Source organism: Mirounga leonina, unplaced genomic scaffold (assembly GCF_011800145.1).
Source record: "Mirounga leonina isolate KUSES-001 unplaced genomic scaffold, KU_Mleo_1.0 Mir_170, whole genome shotgun sequence".
Classification (NCBI taxonomy): Eukaryota; Metazoa; Chordata; class Mammalia; order Carnivora; family Phocidae; genus Mirounga; species Mirounga leonina.
Window position 1 is genome coordinate 22,153,902 of NW_023270433.1, and position 19,143 is coordinate 22,173,044.

General features: G+C 39.1%; 1 protein-coding gene across 4 annotated transcripts in view; it reads left to right on the top strand.

Moving 5' to 3' along the window:
* The window catches only part of SVEP1 (sushi, von Willebrand factor type A, EGF and pentraxin domain containing 1), a 193,148-nt gene that overhangs the window by 18,334 nt on the left and 155,671 nt on the right, over nt 1-19,143 (top strand). For 3 of the 4 annotated variants that reach the window (XM_035016093.1, XM_035016091.1, XM_035016092.1), the window contains exons 2-3: nt 8,988-9,243; nt 12,221-12,397. In XM_035016093.1, coding sequence (XP_034871984.1) covers nt 8,988-9,243; nt 12,221-12,397 — 433 coding nt within the window. Of the gene's footprint in view, nt 1-8,987; nt 9,244-12,220; nt 12,398-19,143 lie in introns of those variants that run through there. The other variant, XM_035016094.1, reaches the window with a different exon arrangement.

A 19,143-nucleotide genomic window follows, 5' to 3' on the forward strand; every position in this document is an offset into this window, starting at 1 on the left:
TGAGCTGAAACCAAGAGTTGGACGATTAGCCAACTGTGCCACCCAGGCACCCCCTGGTTCCAATCCCTCTTGAGGCTCAGTTCTTCTCCCTGCTCTTGGGTTTGGAGAGATATTCCTATATATTTCCAATACATTTCCCACTTTGTTTAAGCTAATAAAGTAGATATCCAATTTTTATTGACAACCAAGTGTGGTTAAAACATCCTTCCTAAATTTTTATCTTGAAACTGTGCAAATACCTTTAATTTGAGAGTAACCATTCAAAGTCTTTACTAACTTCCATTTGCAAGTGTTTCTCTAAAAATAATTTTTGCTTCTTTTCCTTTTTATGGGAGTAATATACCCATTAATAGTTTTAGATAAAATAGGAAAATATGGTAATTATTATAGTTTTGTCTCTTACTCTTTTTATGTATATGTGTAAATACATATATAATTATATGTAAATATGTAGTAAAGCCACAGTCTATAATTTTTAATTTAATTTAATTATTTTATTTTAATGAGAATTTTCCCATAAAATAAAATTCTCCTAAAATTACCTTTCAAGTATATTTTGTCATGTAGCTCTACCACAGTTGAATTTTTAAGTATTACTGGTCAGCTCTTACTACAGAATTTTTCAGTTAAACTATTCCCATGCATCACTCTCAACATCTCCCAGTATTTCCTTTCAATTCGATTCTTTCTTTTGAAATATGAATAATTTTTTATTATACTTAGATCTCTTCCTTGCCTCATTAGATTAGCTAGACTTCTCACATAGAAGTGAGGGCATTCTTGTCTTCTTCCTGAGTTTAGTGAGAATGTTTCAAATGATTTTGCCCATTGGTTTATGATAACTGTGTTATTAAGTAAGTGCTGCTGTATTTTTTGCCTCAGTAATTTGTAAAATCAAAAACTGATGTCCAAATATCATTTGAGATCATCTTACTTTCTCCTTTGCCCTCCTAATATGAGGCACATGAATAAGTCCCATCACATCTTTGACTTTAAGTGCCCTTGGTCATATTGCACAGGTATTTAACATGTCAACTGAAATCACTTTATACATTGATTCATAACAAAATTAATAGTCAAGTTGAATGTGATTTTGCTATCTTGTAGCAAATTAACAATTTGCTTAAAATGGTATGTAATTTGGCCCTTTTTCATTTTTATTTGCATTTTGATGTCTTTACTCTTTGCTATCCAGATTTTCTTTATTCCTTGTGTATCTATAGAATGAATAGTGGAATTCAGCATCATTGGAAGTTTGTTTGGTCTTTTGCCTATTTATTCTGTTGTTTTTTACAGTCTGAATTTAGTCTGCTACTCATCAACTCCTGTGCACACCATTTCCCAATTTGATGTACTGTCCCTATGGGTCCATTTGAAAATGATTTGTGTCCATGTTTAATAACAAAAGCATGTATGTGGGTGGAAAAACCCTGTGACCATAAATCTGAGATTAAGTTCTTTTTTGACCCTCTGGTTCTTCTGCGATTTGGCTAGACTGTAACAAATAGCCTAAATGTTATTTGAGCCAAGAATTTTTTTTTTATGCTAGAATTTCAGTCTGTAAAGGCTGAGTAAATACTTAAAATAAATGAGACATATTAGAATCCTAAATATGATTTATTTTGTATTACAATATAAGTAAGAAAACTCAGTTACTGCAGAATATTCTTCCAAGATATACTTCTGTCATTGTTTTAGCTTTGGCTTATTTGTTTTTAGTTAATGGTTTTGTTGTATCACCAAATAGTATAAGTAAAAACCCTAGCACAATGCCTCATATATAATAGAGGCTCCATATGGATTTGGTGAAATAAGTTTAAATATAATATTTATAAGAGTTTTCATTTCACAATCGCAGAAAAGGATTTACTATAACAACAGTGTTTGGCTTAGAACTTATTCTGTATGTTGAACATATAACTAGTGAAAATTAAGGCATATATGTTTATTGATTCTTTCATCCACTTGTTTCATAGTTACTTTTTGATCATCAATAGGGAGAAAATAATCAATCCTTGCCATAGAGTATCTTGCATTTAGGTTGGGGATATAGCCAGATAAGTTAACTGTAATTATGATGGGGTTAGTGTAATGGAATGTTGTGGGATCATTGAGTTGGATTTAATATTTTCTGCACAGCAGAAGAATTTGGGAAAGTTTCAAAGAGAAGGTGAACTTTTATCTGGATTTTGAAAGGCTGATAAAAGTGCAGGTAGACATATTAGGAGATGAGAAAGATTTGTTAAGAACTTTCAGGTATAGCAAACATAAGGAAAGAATGGTATGTTCCAAAACCTTCAGATAGATCCTTGCGGTGAGAACATAGTGTGAGAGGTAGTTTGAGGAAGTAGGCAGGAGATGGGTTGTGGCAGGGCATGTGGCTGGAAGTATAGGACTGATTAGTCAAAGGACATGTAAAGAAATTTAAACTTTATAGATAGAAGGAAAATAATGGATGCTTTAAAACATGATTGGATTAGTATTTCAGAAAGATAGCTTTGAGGGTAGGTCAGAAAATGAGTTTGAAAGAAGAGAAACTTCAGCTAGAGACCTTAAAACAACTCTTGCTTTTCAATAATCCAGACAGAAGTATCTGAATCAAGGCTAGAGGAATAGGATTTCAAGGTAGGTAGATAATTCAGAAGTGAAACGTATAGGTCTAGATGATAGATCAGAAAGGAGGCATCAAATCGCTCCTAGATGCAGACTTGTACAGTGGGATAGATGATGGTACCACATTTGATGTATCTTGAAAACAGGAGAAAGGAACCCTTCTTTGTGCATGGAGAGGACATTTTGAGTTCGAGATTCCTATGGAACATTCAGGCAGCGGTGTCCACTGGACCAATGAAATTTCACCTTGCAAGTTAAAGAGTTTAATTTGATGTAGATTTAGGAATCGTTGTCTATAGGTAAGACTCCAAGTTCTGAGTTCACATGACATTTCCCAGGGGAGGAATAGAGAGGAGAAAGTGAAAATTTAGAAATGATATAAAACTACAAAATAGAAGTCAATAAAACTCCCTAAATACAACCAGGAGATAGTCAACATTTTGAGGTGTATACTGTCAGCCATACTAATACATACTTGCCCACATATGCAGTCCATGCACACACACATGTGCACTAATGTAATAATATCATTGTATTGGGTTACCTACTTTTAAAATGTATCTTTATGCAACAATATCATTGTAATGATATTTCATGATTGCCCTGTGATTTCTTTAACCAGTACCTATTGTTGGAATTTTATACTGTTTCCATTTCTTTATATTGCAAATTATTCTGGGATATACATCCTTTTAATCATTCTTTTTCTGTGTACCCATGGTTATTTCCTTAAGATAGTTTTAGATGTAGAATTTTAGTTCAAATTGTGTGAAATTTTTAAGACTTTTGTCACTTTGTCACACTGTACTCCAAATATTACCAGTCCACGTGACATCCCCAATAGAAATATGTTTCCTCAAAAATTTTACAAAATTTTAATTAAAAAGAATTTTGACTATTTGGGAAGTGAAAAAATAGTATTACTGTTATTTAACTTACATTATTTTGGTTTAGTGAAATTAAATATTTTCACATTTTCTGACAAATAGAATTTTTGGGGGGGTCTTTATTTTGTTTGGTCAAAACACTCACCTATATTTCTGTTATATTTCTCTATTTTTCCTTAAAGATATATACAATATTTTTATAAAGACCTCAATACTTTCCTTGGTAAGCTTGATGAATGCATTTTTCAGTTTGTTCCTTGCTTTCTAATTTTGATTTTTTTTAAGGAGCAGGAACTTTAAGAAGTGTAATATTAGTGAAAAATATTTAGAATTGCGGATTCGCTTCTCATCTAATTAGGAAATTTGTGAGTTTTTCACAGTTAAGCATGATTTACATTGTTGTTTTGAGATAGACAATCTATTATATTAATGAGGTGTCTTATTCTTAATTTTTTATTAATTAAAATAGCAGAAATTAATTTTATTAAATACACTTTTAGCATCCTAGATTATTGTTTTCTTTTAATTGGGACAATTACTGTGTTATATGACAGCAAAAGATTTACTAATTTTAACCGATTTTTGCCTTTGAGAAATAAGCCTTATTGAATAAAGGACAAAGATTCTTTGAATATTATTTGAATTTGGTTTGGAAGCGTTCATTTGGAATTGTACTTCTATGGCTATATGTGAGATTTAGTCAGCAGCTTTGTACGCTGAAGTTTGTACTAAACTGTATCAGTTTGAATTTCTGACATTTTATCTCACTACCACCAATTGTGGATTTCTAAGTCTTTCATTGATTTTTGGGTTTCTTTCATAATTTCTTATAAAATCCCTCTGTACCCACCACCACCTCTTAGCCTGTTCTCTTTCCATGGCTTTCTGTTCTTGTTCTCATAGAGGCTGTGACTTTCTAAATCCTTGTGAGGCAAACACCATTGACTTGTGCTTATTTTCTTCCTATCTTTGTATTAAGTTGTGTATTCTTCTAAACTGTCAAGTTGTTTTTGCAGTTCTTGGGTTTACAGAGTATTCTGATGGGCCTGCTCTTGGCTTTGGTTAATTTTTCCTCCTGGGATGAGGTTCTATCTATCTTGCCCTGCACTATCTGATGGAACCCCTCTATCCAGCAGAGCCCCTCTATCTGGCTTCTTTGAAAAGCTTCTGCCAAATAAAATAAAGATAGAATGTAAGCTAGAGATAAATACAAGAATTCACTATGAAAAATAGAACGAAATCCTAGAAAGCATTTGTTCCATTCCTTAAGTAAATAAAATAGTGAAATGAGGATGAGACATGAGGGGATAAACAACAGATCAACATAAGAGCAAACCTGGCTGAGAAGCTGAGAGGAATAAAGAGAGAATGTGCAAGATAAAGAAATATTGTCACAAGAAAAATAAAAATGCAATGCCAGGATTAATTCTTAATTAGAAGTGCAAAGGAAGAGACTCAAGAGTGCATAAAGCATAAACAGGGGTAGGGAAGAAAAGCTTCAGACATTTCCCACCAAACTCAGAAGGAAGATGAGATAAACAGGAAAAAAAGGATGGAATATTTGAAGTCCAAAAAATGATGAACCAACAGACAAAGAACTTCTTTCCCCAGAAAGTACAGAACCGTAAACATTGCTTCAATGAAGAATACTTGAGTATTCAAATTGAAAATATTAACTAAATAACAGATGCAGCTTGGTGAAATCTTAGAATATGAAGGATGAGGGAAGTGCTCTAAGTAGCTTATGGTGTCTTGTTTGTACTTAACGTTTCCTAACAGGGAAAAAAATACATGTGGACAACAAGTTGAAACACTGGCAATATTGACTAATTTCCGGCCCCCTGGAGGAGAGGGGCTCTGATAATAGTCACAATAGGTATCAACTTAAACAAACAACTTTCAAAGATGACTTAGGAACTTCTCTAGTTAGCATCCTCAGGCATGTGGCGCCACAGTGGATAACCACGGGTTGTGCTGTAGTTGGTATTCTAGCTACATGTATTTTAATTAATGGAGCCCCAGGGCAAATATGGTCCCCACGTCAGATTTGTTGTGACTTCTCTTCTTCTTTCAAGACCATTTTTCAAAACAGTTCCCTTGTGGCCTGACTTGGGGGGCTGGGGTGGGGTTGCAGTCTTGTGTAATGGTGATGGATCTCGGGTGTTAGAACAATGTTACACAACCCTGCATTTTTATCATTCTAATGACTTTTGCTGGACAAGGGGAGCTTACTTCCCTGCCAGATATTTATACAAGCTAATCAGAGGCTTGATACAATACAGATGGTGATAACCTTTTGCCGTACGATGTCCATGTTGTGTTTTTCTTAGGCAGCAGAGGGTTTGCCTCATTCAATATTCTGGACCAGAAAAGTCTATTTCTTCAATGCCTTACAAAGGATAGGAGATGATGTAAACTATTTCAGGAACCCTAAAAGGAGAGTCAAGTGCCAGGCCTCTACCACATTCCACAAACATTACCACAGATCTATTTACTTCTTAGATCTGTGGGACGAGAATGTTTTTATTGATTTATGTTTTTATTCAAGTATGATGGAGCATGAAGATTGGGGGAAGGGGGCAAAATATTTTCAGTAAATCATCCACTCCTCCTCTGCATTTAAAGTGCATTCCAAACCCAGATCTTGTGTAATTCTTTGCTTGGACTAGTAGTTCTGCTATTCTTCTGACTATTTTAAGCTTAATATATTGTCTTGCCAACAGATATAATGGTTCCTGTAAACACTTACCAGTTCCCTGCAAGAAGAGAAGAAAAATAGAATCATAGCTTAATATGCTTTGCATGGAATGAGTAGTACGGCAAGAAACCTCCGCAAAATCCCTAAATCCTAACCTGAATGTTAAGAAATATCACTGACGTGAGCTAAAATTAATATTTTAAAATAGTATTTGTGCAGAAGGACAGTAAAAGCACAAGAAGAAAACCTCATCTTTTTTGTACCAAACTATACAAAATAAAGTATGTGTGCGCACACAAATATTCTGTACATTCCTATGGCTCCCTCAAGACCAACTCACTCAACTGTCTTCAGAGTATCCCTAGAGTTTATCCACTCACTCCCTCATTAATTCATTCATTGAATAGATATTTACGAATGCATGCTCTGTGCCAGACAATGTCCAGAATACCACGCCAAAAAAGACCATTTGCTTTTTTTCTCTCTTCTACTTCTATCCAAATTCTCACTTTCTTAGTGTCTTGCTTACAGTTTGCTTCCACGGTCTTGTAGAAGAGAGAGTAATCAAAATGCTTAGGGGAGTGTCTGTGGAGGTTAGGTTATGATTTCAGAGTGGAACAACCCAAAAGGAGAGAGTTTATCACGTGTCAACGAGCAAGGCCAGTGTAAACAGAAGTTGCCACATCTTGGAGTACTAGAACTAGGAGTTACCCTTCAGAGCCTGATGTATAACTTTAAAGACAAATAAAATAATATCTCACTTCATGCCTCCCATCACAGGTCATTGGATTCCCCCCCACAGAGGTGGTCCTGAATGAAAAAAAGTGTGTGTGTGTGTCTATGTGTGTGTATCTCAGTCCATTCTAATTATTGTTTATATTGATGGGGCTTTTCACGTGGGGTGTGTACTAACTGAAAATATAAATGTTTACACACATTTAAATGTAAATGTATATGATAAAATGTAAATATGTATGATGCATTATAACATAATAACAATTATTATTGTTATTGATACTCCGAATGATCTTTATTGGCCAAAAGGCACTCCTTAAGGCTAGTTTCTGATTCTCTTTAGCCCTTAGCAGTAGTAGGTTTTTTTTTCTTTTTCTATTTTTTTAATTATGTTATATTAATCACCATACCTTACATCATTAGTTTTTGATGTAGTGTTCCATGATTCATTGTTTGCGTATAACACCCAGTGCTCCATGCAGAACGTGCCCTCTTTAATACCCATCACCAGGCTAACCCATCCTCCCCCCGCCCCCTCTAGAACCCTCAATTTGTTTCTCAGAGTCCATAGTTGCTCATGGTTCGTCTCCCCCTCCAATATCCCCCCCTTCATTCTTCCCCTCCTGCTATCTTCTTCTTCTTCTTTTTAACATATAATGTATTATTTGTTTCAGAGGTACAGGTCTGTGATTCAACAGTCTTGCACACTTCACAGCGCTCACCATAGCACATACTCTCCCCAATGTCAGCAGTAGTAGGTTTTTGAGAGAGGGAAATAAAGTGTTTGAAGACCACTTCTCAAATTGATGGCTTTCCAGGTATCTTCCAAAGTCATTTTTAGTTTCCTTTAACTGTCTTTAAATTCAGGTTCAGTGGCTTTATCTTTAGCTCACAAACAGTAATAAAGTTTGGTAAGAGTTATTAAATTAGAATCAGTAGCTATGAATTCTATGCTAATGAAGACATGGATCGTATAATCTGAGAGAATCTGGAGTTAATAGCTGAGTCTGCCCCTTAAATGCATTGAGGCAGTTATCTTTTTTAAAATCAAATCATCTTTGAATTTTAACAAAACATAGGATATGCTTGTCGCTCTTCCTAACTACCTTCTGAATGTACTTGAATTACTGCCAATAGACATTGAATTCTTTCTAAGAACTTGCCAGAAAATATACCCTGGCACTTTACCTTTCCTACCCATTTCTGAGGAAAAGCAATAACATCAAATTCAATTACAATACCAGATTCACCACTGGACTCCTTGTGCTTTTGCAGGTTGATGTTATAAAGCGTCAGTGGCAATAAGTCGATGCCTTTAATAAAAAGGTTTCATTTTTTCCCTTCTATCTATAGACGAGGGAGAGCATATAACATTATAAAGTACAACTCACTTGTCCTAAAATAATAAAGCCCGAGTGTCAGATTGAATAAATCAGTATTTTCTCATAAAGATAGGACCTTGTGCTAATGCCGGGTGGTCCAGAAAAGATGAAGGATCGAATGAATTCTACACTTTTGGAGGAGCAGTGGAAAAACAAACATGGGAAGTAGGTTGGCCACTGGTAACTCTGAAAAATACATTTTCTGTTAAATTTTCTTTGGATTAGACTTTTGATCTATGATCATGAGGTGGTTCAGCTAAGTAGGTACATGGGCAGCTAGCTGGATATACTTGGAAATAGATACGTAGGACTCACATTTGGCTCATTTGTCAAGAGCCTGAAAATTCATAAAAATAACTTAAATAAGTGATAATATGAATAAAAATTCATTCCATAAACATTTGCTGCTCTTCATTAACAAGGTACACGAAGGCGATGAGGATGCTGACACTGATGATAACGATAAATTTTAAGTGCTTTTTGTGGGTCTGTGAGAAGACCCTTGTAGGCACTAGTCTATGCCTGTTTCTGTTTTACTCTCATTGATCAGTGTTTGTTCTCACTCTCGTGACATGCTAATGATCTTCACAAATGCTGTTTTATATAAGAGGGGAAGCACATAGTAGGCCAACACAATACAAACCCATACTAATTTCCTTTATTGCATTACAGCAAATTCTTCGTCACTCTAGAGAAAACTCAACAAAAGTTATATTCCTCATTACTGACGGATATTCCAATGGGGGAGATCCCAGGCCAGTTGCAGCATCTCTGCGAGATTTTGGAGTTGAGATCTTCACGTTTGGCATATGGCAAGGGAACATTCGAGAACTGAATGACATGGCTTCCACCCCAAAGGAGGAGCACTGCTACCTGCTCCACAGTTTTGAAGAATTCGAGGCTTTAGCTCGCCGGGCATTGCATGAAGGTAAGGGAAACCCAGTGGCATGACATGATGCATTTAAATGGGGGTTCCTGCTCTCCTATTGCTTGAAACTTATTGGAGGGTAACATCAAACCCTGTGAAATCTTCGCTGAGCATGATGCCCATGTGTTCTTGGTGTATTAGGAGATGCGTTGAACTTCATAAATAGAGGTGACAGTCTGACTTGCAACAAGAGTATTTGTTTTGCTTTATTTGTTTTTTAACAGCTGCTATGGATTTTCACTAGATTATCCATATGCTCCCACCTGGAACCGTTAGAATCAATGGAATGAATTTAGGTGTGTTTTAAGACCACACACAGAGCAGGAAGCCTTGACTTAGATCTATTTATAGTTATCTGGAAGAATGAAGTAAACATGCAGAGACATGCATAGTGAATCTCACCAGAATGTTTCCAGAAATACACATGAAGATATAGGAACAATAAATACTTAATGCATACTTCTTGACCTGACAGTCTGAAGACACGTGTGCTTACACATAAGTTGAAGAGCATTACCCCAACAAAAAATGAAGTCAGTAAACCCATTCATTAGAGTTCATTGTACACCATTTATAAGGATGTTTAGTTGTATGATTTCGGTTAGACGAACTTCCAGGCATAATATGGGCATGTGTCTTGGTAATCTACCAGGGAAAGTATAGATTGGGAGGAAATGACAGGAGATCCAGCCTCGGACCTAAACCATGCGGCAAGTTAGGCTTGATCCTTGCAGGTACCCATCAAGATTCAGGTTGATGGGCAAATCATGGCCACGTGAGGTTTCAAGCAATTAGTGATATTCATAAGAGGCAGATCAGCCCTATCATAGTTCCAAGAGAAGTGTTTAAGAGCAGGATCTCAGACTAGCTATGGATACAGCAAAAAATCTTAGTCACCTACTTGCTGAGTGGCTTTTGGCAAATTATTTAGCTTTTGCACTCCTTAAGTTTCTTGTTCATAGAATAGGAAATGAGAATAGTACCTACTCTATAGGATTGTCACAAGGCTTAAATGGGTTAATACATATAAAGTGATTAGAAAAGTTACTGAAGGCTTATTATCCGCAGCCCTCATTAACTGTCCACTACTGTTCTTACCGTAAGCAATTTATCTAACATCTACAAGCCTCACTGCCTCTACTTTTAAAATGGAGATATTATAATGCATACCATTTGGTTTTGTCAAGAGGATTAAATAAAATATTTCAATATTACCAAGTGTAGTATTATCACATGGCAGAAATTCAGTAACTGTGGGGCTTCCTTTATTTCTCCTTTTCTCAGGGAAAAGTGGTATGTTGAGTGGAAAGGCAGGGTGGCTGTTACTAGCTGGGATTCTGAAATCATGGGTGTTACCTGCTGTGTTGTACAGGACTAATTTCCAGTCCTACCATCCCTCTGCTTGTAGGATTGGGGCCTTCTAGAACCCTAATGCCAAGTTGACCCAGAAGCTGAGTTGGGACAGAGCGTTCTTTTGGTTACAGTATTGCAACAGAGTTTTGGAAGGCATCACTTTTATTACAATAAGCAAATATCTAGAATGCATAATTCTGTGATCGAGTTTCCAGATTTGGTAAGGAAAGATCCTGTTCCTATTGCAAAAGCATGATCAAGTCAAAGGAAATGAGCCTCATTTTCCCTGCCTTTAAGTCCTCTGAAGCTACTTTCAATTTGGATGGATCCACTTTTGGTCTCAAGATCATCCATGTTTCTGGCCATACTCCATAGACCTTGGTTACAGAATAATAACTTTCCCCATATGTAACATGTATACTTACCTCTCTCTCAGACCTGAATGCCAGTGTACCAGTCTTGGTAGCTAGATCTTTCTTGCTTCTAAATTGCTCTACGGCCAAATAATCCCATGGCCCAGTGCCTCAGAGCTAAGTGTGCATGTTGTAGACCTTTTACCCACACCACAGTCCCTTAGATGGAGCTTTAATAGGGTACCTGATTGAACTGGTCTCTTTCCCTTGTGGCTGGAATCTTCTCTTTACTTTGCCCCCTGTGTATTGTTCAGAGTGTTAATGCATAGACACAGATGTTCCATAAATGAGGCCATCAGCAATCTTCTTTCCGGGTATTCAATTGCAGTGCATGTGTCTTGCTGGAACTCACACATTTGAGTTCCTACGAGGGGCCCATCACTCTATCTGGGCCCAGCACCCGCCCAGGGATTTGGGCTAAGACTTTTGAACTTCTTCAGCAAAGTAAATGGAACTTATCATTTGCCTGATTCTAGGCCATCCATTCTGGATCTGTCGCCTTCAACCGTACCCTGCCCTGTTAAGTCACTTTCTGAACGACTCTGCCTGTGTTATTGAATTCCCAGCATGCCTCACTTCAGAACATGGCTCAAGTAATCAGTATGATCTCCATTCACATAAAACACGAGAAGTTACTTAACACAGAGAAATAAGCAATCTTCTGGTCCTATTATTAAACTTGTGTGGTACTGTTAAGTTTTTATCCAGTAACTGTAGAAGTGATGGTATCTATTCTTAAGCCAGTAGCTCATAATCCAAACCCTTATGCAGCAGTCAAGACTGTAATTTTATTTACCTTTTTGAAAAAGGGTTTTGGAAATCTAGTTACTGCTGCCCGACCTCATATTGCGGCAGTGGAACTCTGCTGGTGTGGAAGCCAGGGGAGTGACCTGGGGAACCGACTACGTTATTTCCTGCTGCATCTGGCGATTCCTCGCTGAAGTGCTTAATTTCTGCCTGACCCTGCATGGCCTCGAGAGCTTATGATGAGGTCCCAGACTGAAATAACTTCACTGGCTGAAACAAATTCCCAGCCTGTGGTAGTGCACAGAACACACATGCATATTTGGGTGGGAGGGGTGTGCAGTTGGGAATTGGACGGATATGAAAAGCTATTTTGTCCCATTTGCACCTAAATTTTACCAACTGGAGAATGTAACAGTGAACTGCTAATTTGTTTTTTATTACCGTCTTTCCTGTGTCATTGACAGATCTGCCTTCTGGGAGTTTTATTCAAGAGGATATGTCCCATTGCTCATATCTGTGTGAGGCTGGCCAAGAGTGCTGTGACCGCATGGCCAGCTGCAAATGTGGGACACACACGGGCCAGTTTGAGTGCGTCTGTGAAAAGGGCTATTATGGGAAAGGGCTGCAGTATGAATGCACAGGTGAGTCTCCGGTTTGGGTGTAATTGTATCAGCTTATCTGTTGTGTAAAAAAAAGGTCCCCGAACTCAGTGGCTTAAGACATTTATTTATTTATTTGTTGGTTGGTTGGTTGGTTGATTTATATATGTACATATGTACGTATGTATGTATATCGCTCATGAATCTTTGGGTCAGTTGGGCAGCTTGTTTCGTCTCAACTGTGCCAACTCAAACATTGTCATTAGCTATGATTTGGGTAGGTTGCATCACTGCCCTTTGCTGGGTCTTCTTACCTGTTTGGGGATCTGCTGGTTGGAGTCTGGTCTGCAGCGACTTTGTCTAGGACCACGAGGTTGGCCTTTATGGGGCCTCTCAGATTGTATCAGGCTAGCCTGGGCTTGTTCATGTGGTGGTGGCCGAAGTCCAAGAGGGAGAAAGGAAGTTTGCAGGGCTTTGTGAAGCCTTGATGTCCCTAGATTTGGGAAAGGAAGATTTGGGGGTCTTCTGTTTGTAATCAGTCAATAACCAGATCTGTCTTATAGGCACTTAAGCCAAAATATGCCTTAGTCTCTGTAGGTGATCGAAGCTAGTGGGACTCTGGTCCTCAGGCCAGAATTTGTGGTGTTGTCACAAAAAATGTAAACATTGGCTTGATGATCTTTCAGCTCTTTACAGGTCTCCACAAAGGGACATCAGAAAGCTCTAAAAGTGACATCACTTCACAGTGGAATTCACTGCATCGACATTTGTCATTTTACCTGCTCTAGATTTCCTTACAAGAGGATCTCTATATTTCTAATATTTTATTAGCAAGGCCAAGAAGAGCAATTTAGGACTCTGGTGTTCTACATTATATTTTAGGAAATATTTCTAAGTAATATTCTCCTAAGTTCTAGAAGTAGCATGTGGCTTTCTGTGATAACACTTTGTTCTTTTTTACCTAAAAGACAACATTTGCTATTTGGGAAGAATGTATTCCCATGGAAATTAACAGCCACCAGGAAAATTTAGGAGCAGTAGGTTTACTGTATATGATACCATGTGGTCTTTCGCTGCTTGTTTCATGTGAACATTATTTTATTCTGACATTCGGAAGGTAGGTAGGCCTGCTCGACAGCACAGAAAGGTGTCTCTCCCCTGTCTACGTGACCTGCTGTCTCTCTTTCCTTTTTTCTCCTTCTCCTCCTAGGACATTTCCTTTTGTGTCTTCTTTTATTCTCCTTTATTCCCATTGCCCCTCAGTTCCCCTCCTTTAATTTCTCCTTCCTCCCCTGGCCCTGGTCCCAGTGGGCAGACACATACTTCCTAGGTCCAAGCGTCCACGCTCACCCAGCAAATCACTCCTTTCTTGGCTCTGCTCCTACCCCACCCAGCAGGAATTCTCATTTAAGCAGAAGAAAGGGGAAAGAAATCAGCCCAACTGCCTCTGAGTTGGCAAAATGCCTCCCCTGGAATCTTCCCACACTTTCATCCACAGCCCAGCTTGGCACTCTCCCCAACACCCCCTCCTTTCCCCTCCTCCCATCCTAGCCCACCAGACACAGGCAGAAGCTCTCATTTTCTTTGCTCCGCGCTGTAGTCAGCATGTCTGCTTTCCGTGTGGTCGTAGACTGAACCGTTCCCTGCCAACAAGCCACTGCCGAATGGCTGCCCAAGAGCCTCAGCCATGCTGGCCTGCAGCCCCCACTGCTCCACGGCCCTATAATCTTGCATCCCAAGGGATAAGTGGCAGGATGAGACAGGGGGCAGTTCACAAACCCGCTACCCCTGGTTCCCCCAGTAGCTGTGGCTGCTCCTGGTCGTACGTTCCAGGCTGAAAGGCACAGCAACCTGTAATACGTGTGAAGTTGGGTGGGCTTCTCACTAGAGCCTCACAGAGGGGACAGGAGTACTTTTGCGGCTGGTTCTTGCCAAGCACACTGAGCACAAAAGGATTAATTTATCCATCCCTTCTCCTAAATTAGTAAGCCTCAGCTTACTACTTCCTTTCATGCAAGATTTAAATGAGATCTAGTTGTATTGATACAAATGTTCATATTGTCACCTTTAGTATTTGTGGCTATGGGGTTAGGAAAAGGAGTACTGGAATCCCAAGGTATATGCTGTGATCTGTATATTTGTAGACCGCACCCATCACTGGCTTCTCCTACACACTAGGAACTAAGAGAAGAGAAATTAGTTACATCTTTCCTATGGCATGGAAGACTCATTACCAGACTCTTTAGGAAAGGCAAAAAGAAATATTAGCTCTACATCATCCAGTACTGAAAACCTGGAAGTCATGAGCCCCTTTTAAAATCTATTCAATTGGGGCGCCTGGGTGGCTCAGTTGGTTAAGCGACTGCCTTCGGCTCAGGTCATGATCCTGGAGTCCCGGGATCGAGTCCCGCATCAGGCTCCCTGCTCAGCAGGGAGCCTGCTTCTCCCTCCGACCCTCCCCCCTCTCATGTGCTCTCTCTCTCTCTCATTCTCTCTGTCTCAAATAAATAAATAAAATCTTTAAAAAAAAAAAATCTATTCAATGGACAGATGTTATTGAGCGTGTTTTTCGGGCCAAGTCCTGTGCTAGGCACCAGGCAGGGATTCGACAGTGAGTGGACAGACATGGTCCTCAGCTGCTGGGAACCTAGAGTCGACGCACACAAGTCAGTCTGTAATTGCAAACTGTGGTGTGTGCTATTAAGTAAAAAGGCTGGTGCTATAAGGAAGGAACTGTAGGGAAGGTTCTACTAAGATTGTCCCTCTAACTAAGATCTGAAGGTATCTTGATGATAGCTGTTTCCTCTCCTTTTTTTTTTTTTAAGATTTTATTTATTCATTTGAGACACAGAGATAGAGATAGCATGAGCAGGGGGAGAGGGAGAGGGAGAAGCAGGCTCCCCGCTGAGCAAAGAGCCCAATGCGGGACTTGATCCCAGGACCCCGGGATCACGACCCGAGCCGAAGGCAGACGCTCAACCATCTGAGCCACCCATGTGCCCCATGATGATAGGTGTTTTCTTACTCCGGGAGAGGATGTTACCTTTTGCTCCGAAGAGTTGGAATTCTGAGTATTTTTCCTGAGTGTAGAAACAGTGCCTTTCAGAACCAAATCATTCCTCTGTAGAGCCAGGGGAAACTTTAGAGATTATCTACATGAAATCCCTCACTCTACAGGAGGAAATTGAGGTCTTGGGAAAGATTTATATTTTGCTTAAGATAGCCTGTGTAGCCGTCAGCAGGACCCCCAAAAGGGACCCAGGACACTTTTCTCTAAGTTCTATGTTGTTTCCAAGATATCGCACTGCTTATTGTGTATTTTTGAAAATAGCTTCTTATATATGTTGCTTTTCAGATACCATAGACACTGAACTGTGCTTCGAGTGGTTTTTTTTTTATTCTTATGTTAATCCCCATACATGACATCATTAGTTTTAGATGTAGTGTTCCATGATTCATTGTTTGTGCATAACACCCAGTGCTCCATGCAGAACGTGCCCTCCTCAATACCCACCACCAGGCTAACCCATCCTCCTACCTACCTCCCCTCTAGAACCCTGTTTGTTTTTCAGAGTCCATCGTCTCTCATGGTTCGTCTACCCCTCCGATTTCCCCCCCTTCATTCTTCCCCTCCTGCTACCTTCTCTTTTTTTTTTCCTTAACATATATTGCATTATTTGTTTCAGAGGTACAGATCTGAGAGTCAACAGTCTTGCACAATTCACAGCGCTTACCAGAGCACATACCCTCCCCAGTGTCTATCACCCCGTCACCCCATCCCTCCCACCCCACCCCCCACTCCAGCAACCCTCAGTTTGTTTCCTGCGATTAAGAATTCCTCATATCAGTGAGATCATATGATACATGTCTTTCTCTGTTTGACTTATTTCGCTCAGCATAATACCCTCCAGTTCCACCCACGTCATTGCAAATGGCAAGATCTCATTCCTTTTGATGGCCGCATAATATTCCATTGTATATATATACCACATCTTCTTTATCCGTTCATCTGTCGATGGACATCTTGGCTCTTTCCCCAGTTTGGCTATTGGGGACATTGCTGCTATAAACATCGGGGTGCACGTACCCTTTCGGATTCCTACTTTTGTATCTTTGGGGTAAATACCCAGTAGTGCAATTGCTGGATCAAATGGTAGCTCTATTTTCAACATTATGGAACCTCCATACTGTTTTCCAGAGTGGCTGCACCAGCTTGCATTCCCACCAACAGTGTAGGAGGGTTCCCCTTTCTCCGCATCCCCGCCAACATCTGTCATTTCCTGACTTGTTAATTTTAGCCATTCTGACTGGTGTGAGGTGGTATCTCATTGAGGTTTTGATTTGGATTTCCCTGATGCTGAGCGATATTGTGAGCTCCGAGTGTTTAAAAACACAGGAAGATCTGGCTCAAATTCAACCTCTGCCAATTATAAACAATGTGGCTTTGGACAGTTAATTTCTTCTGAGTCTCAGTTTCTTCTGTGAAATGTGCTTAATAATGGTGTATATAGATAGATATACATAGATACAGATTTATATATGTACACACATCTGTATCTTTGTATATAGAAATACATAGATATGTGTATAGATAGATGTGTATACATATATATATTTTATATATGTATATATATTTAGGTTGAGAGAATATACATAGACCGCTTAGGATAGTATCTGGCACACCAATTCTTAATTAGTGGTACTTTTATTATTAATCATTATTGTTAGATAATATAAATATTATTATGAGAAATTTAATGAATGAATATTAAAGTAGTTACCTCACATATGAGATACTTGAAGATAAATGACACCATATATTTTATAAAACTTTGCCATGGGAGGATACTGAAGATCTATACACACAGGTGAATACCATCAAGAAGGCTTGCACCTACTAAAGTTGGAATACAGTTTGTTTTGTTTTGTTTTGTTTTTGAGAGAGAGAGAGAATATGCGTGAGTGCGGGGTGGGAGGCAAAGAGAGGGGGAAGAGAATCCCAACCACGCTCCACACTCCGCGCAGAACCCGATGCGGGGCTCCATCCCATGACACTGAGATCATGACCTGAGCCGAAATCAAGAGTTGGATGCTTAACCGACTGAGCCACCCACGCACCCCTGGAATAAATTTTGACCTGATGAGTCTCCAATGAAAATCAAGAACACTGACTGAGAGAAGGCAGTGGGATAATGCGCCACTGGGTGTTGAAGAAAGTAGAGTTTGTTTGCTTTGATTAGGGAAAAAATATCCTGAGCTAAATTATATTTGTTAATTTCATAGACAAGAATGCTAGATCTAGCTGTGAGGGCTTTGCTCACTTGGGAGATGAGGAAACTCCATCCCATGATCCCATGGGAAGTAAGTGGCAGAGCTGAAGCAGAATCCAGGTCTCCCAACTCTGTACGGTCCTTCCTTTATTCTAGATTGTCTCCACTGGAGCTGTGAGACTTCAAAGAAAGATGATGACTGTGGTTATCACTGTGCTCTTCTCTTTTTCCCTCCTTGTTCTGGGTGATTGGCAATCTGGGGTGCCTGGATTCTCAAACAATGACTTTGCTAAGCACTGTTCAGTGGCTCTGCTTGAAGTGGCCTGAGCACCACTGTCACGGTAAGCAGCTGCTTTGCGGACAAGACCTTGATGCACAGAAAGATTTTAATCATTGTGGATCCGTTCCACATCCTGAACATTTTAACTTGAATGCAAGCTTGAAGACATTCACTAGAAGTTACTAACAAGTAATACTTTGTCAAAAGAGGTCAATTTTATGAGACATTTCTTAATATGCTTGAACTGGTTTTTGATTTCCCTTGGCTCAAAACTTGAGTTCATTTCAAAGTAATCACATGCTTTTAGCTGGTGGTCTTGGAGAGTGTGTGCTAATAGGTTTTACAGAAGTGAAGACCAGGGGCGCCTGGGTGGCTCAGTTGGTTAAGCGACTGCCTTCGGCTCAGGTCATGATCCTGGAGTCCTGGGATCGAGTCCCATGTCGGGCTCCCTGCTCAGCGGGGAGTCTGCTTCTCCCTCTGATCCTCCCCCTCTCATGGTCTCTTGTCTCCCATTCTCTCTCTCAGATAAATAAATAAAATCTTTAAAAAAAAAAAAAAAGAAGTGAAGACCATATAATAAATAGATAATCCAAGGTAGATGCTTTCTTCATGTACGTCTCATTCATTTGTATAATAGTGCTGACCATAGAAACCATATTCAACAGAAGTTCAACTAATGTTAAAAAATCTGCTAAGGAAAGAGAATTTGAAACATAGTTGTAATACTTACAGATCCATCCCCCAGATAGTCCAGTCTCAGGGAGGTATTGCAATAAAAGAAATCCAGTCCAGCAATCAAAATAAATTTCAAAATAGTACAAGTCCTTTTCTTGATTTTCTCCAACTCCAAAACAGGGATATATAGACCACAGCAATTCTTAAAATCTCACTTTTCTCATCATCCTTTCCCTTAGAAACCATAACTCTTCTGTACTTATCTCTTCAAATTCCTCCCTACAACCCCCCCCACACACACACACTCACTTACTCACTCACTCATACTTAAGCACACATGGGCTTTCCAAGTCCTAACTCAAACTCCTTATCCTTCTTACTCTTTCCTCTCGAGTCTGCATCATCCTCTGGGGAACCACAAATGGAGAAAGGCCAGGAATATTTGCATATCGATCCTTTTTTGTTGTTGTTGTAAATCAATGCTTTATAAAAGGCCTATGATTTCTTGTTTTTTTAAAAACCTACATAACTCAATTTCATTTATGTAAAGATTTTGTATGATT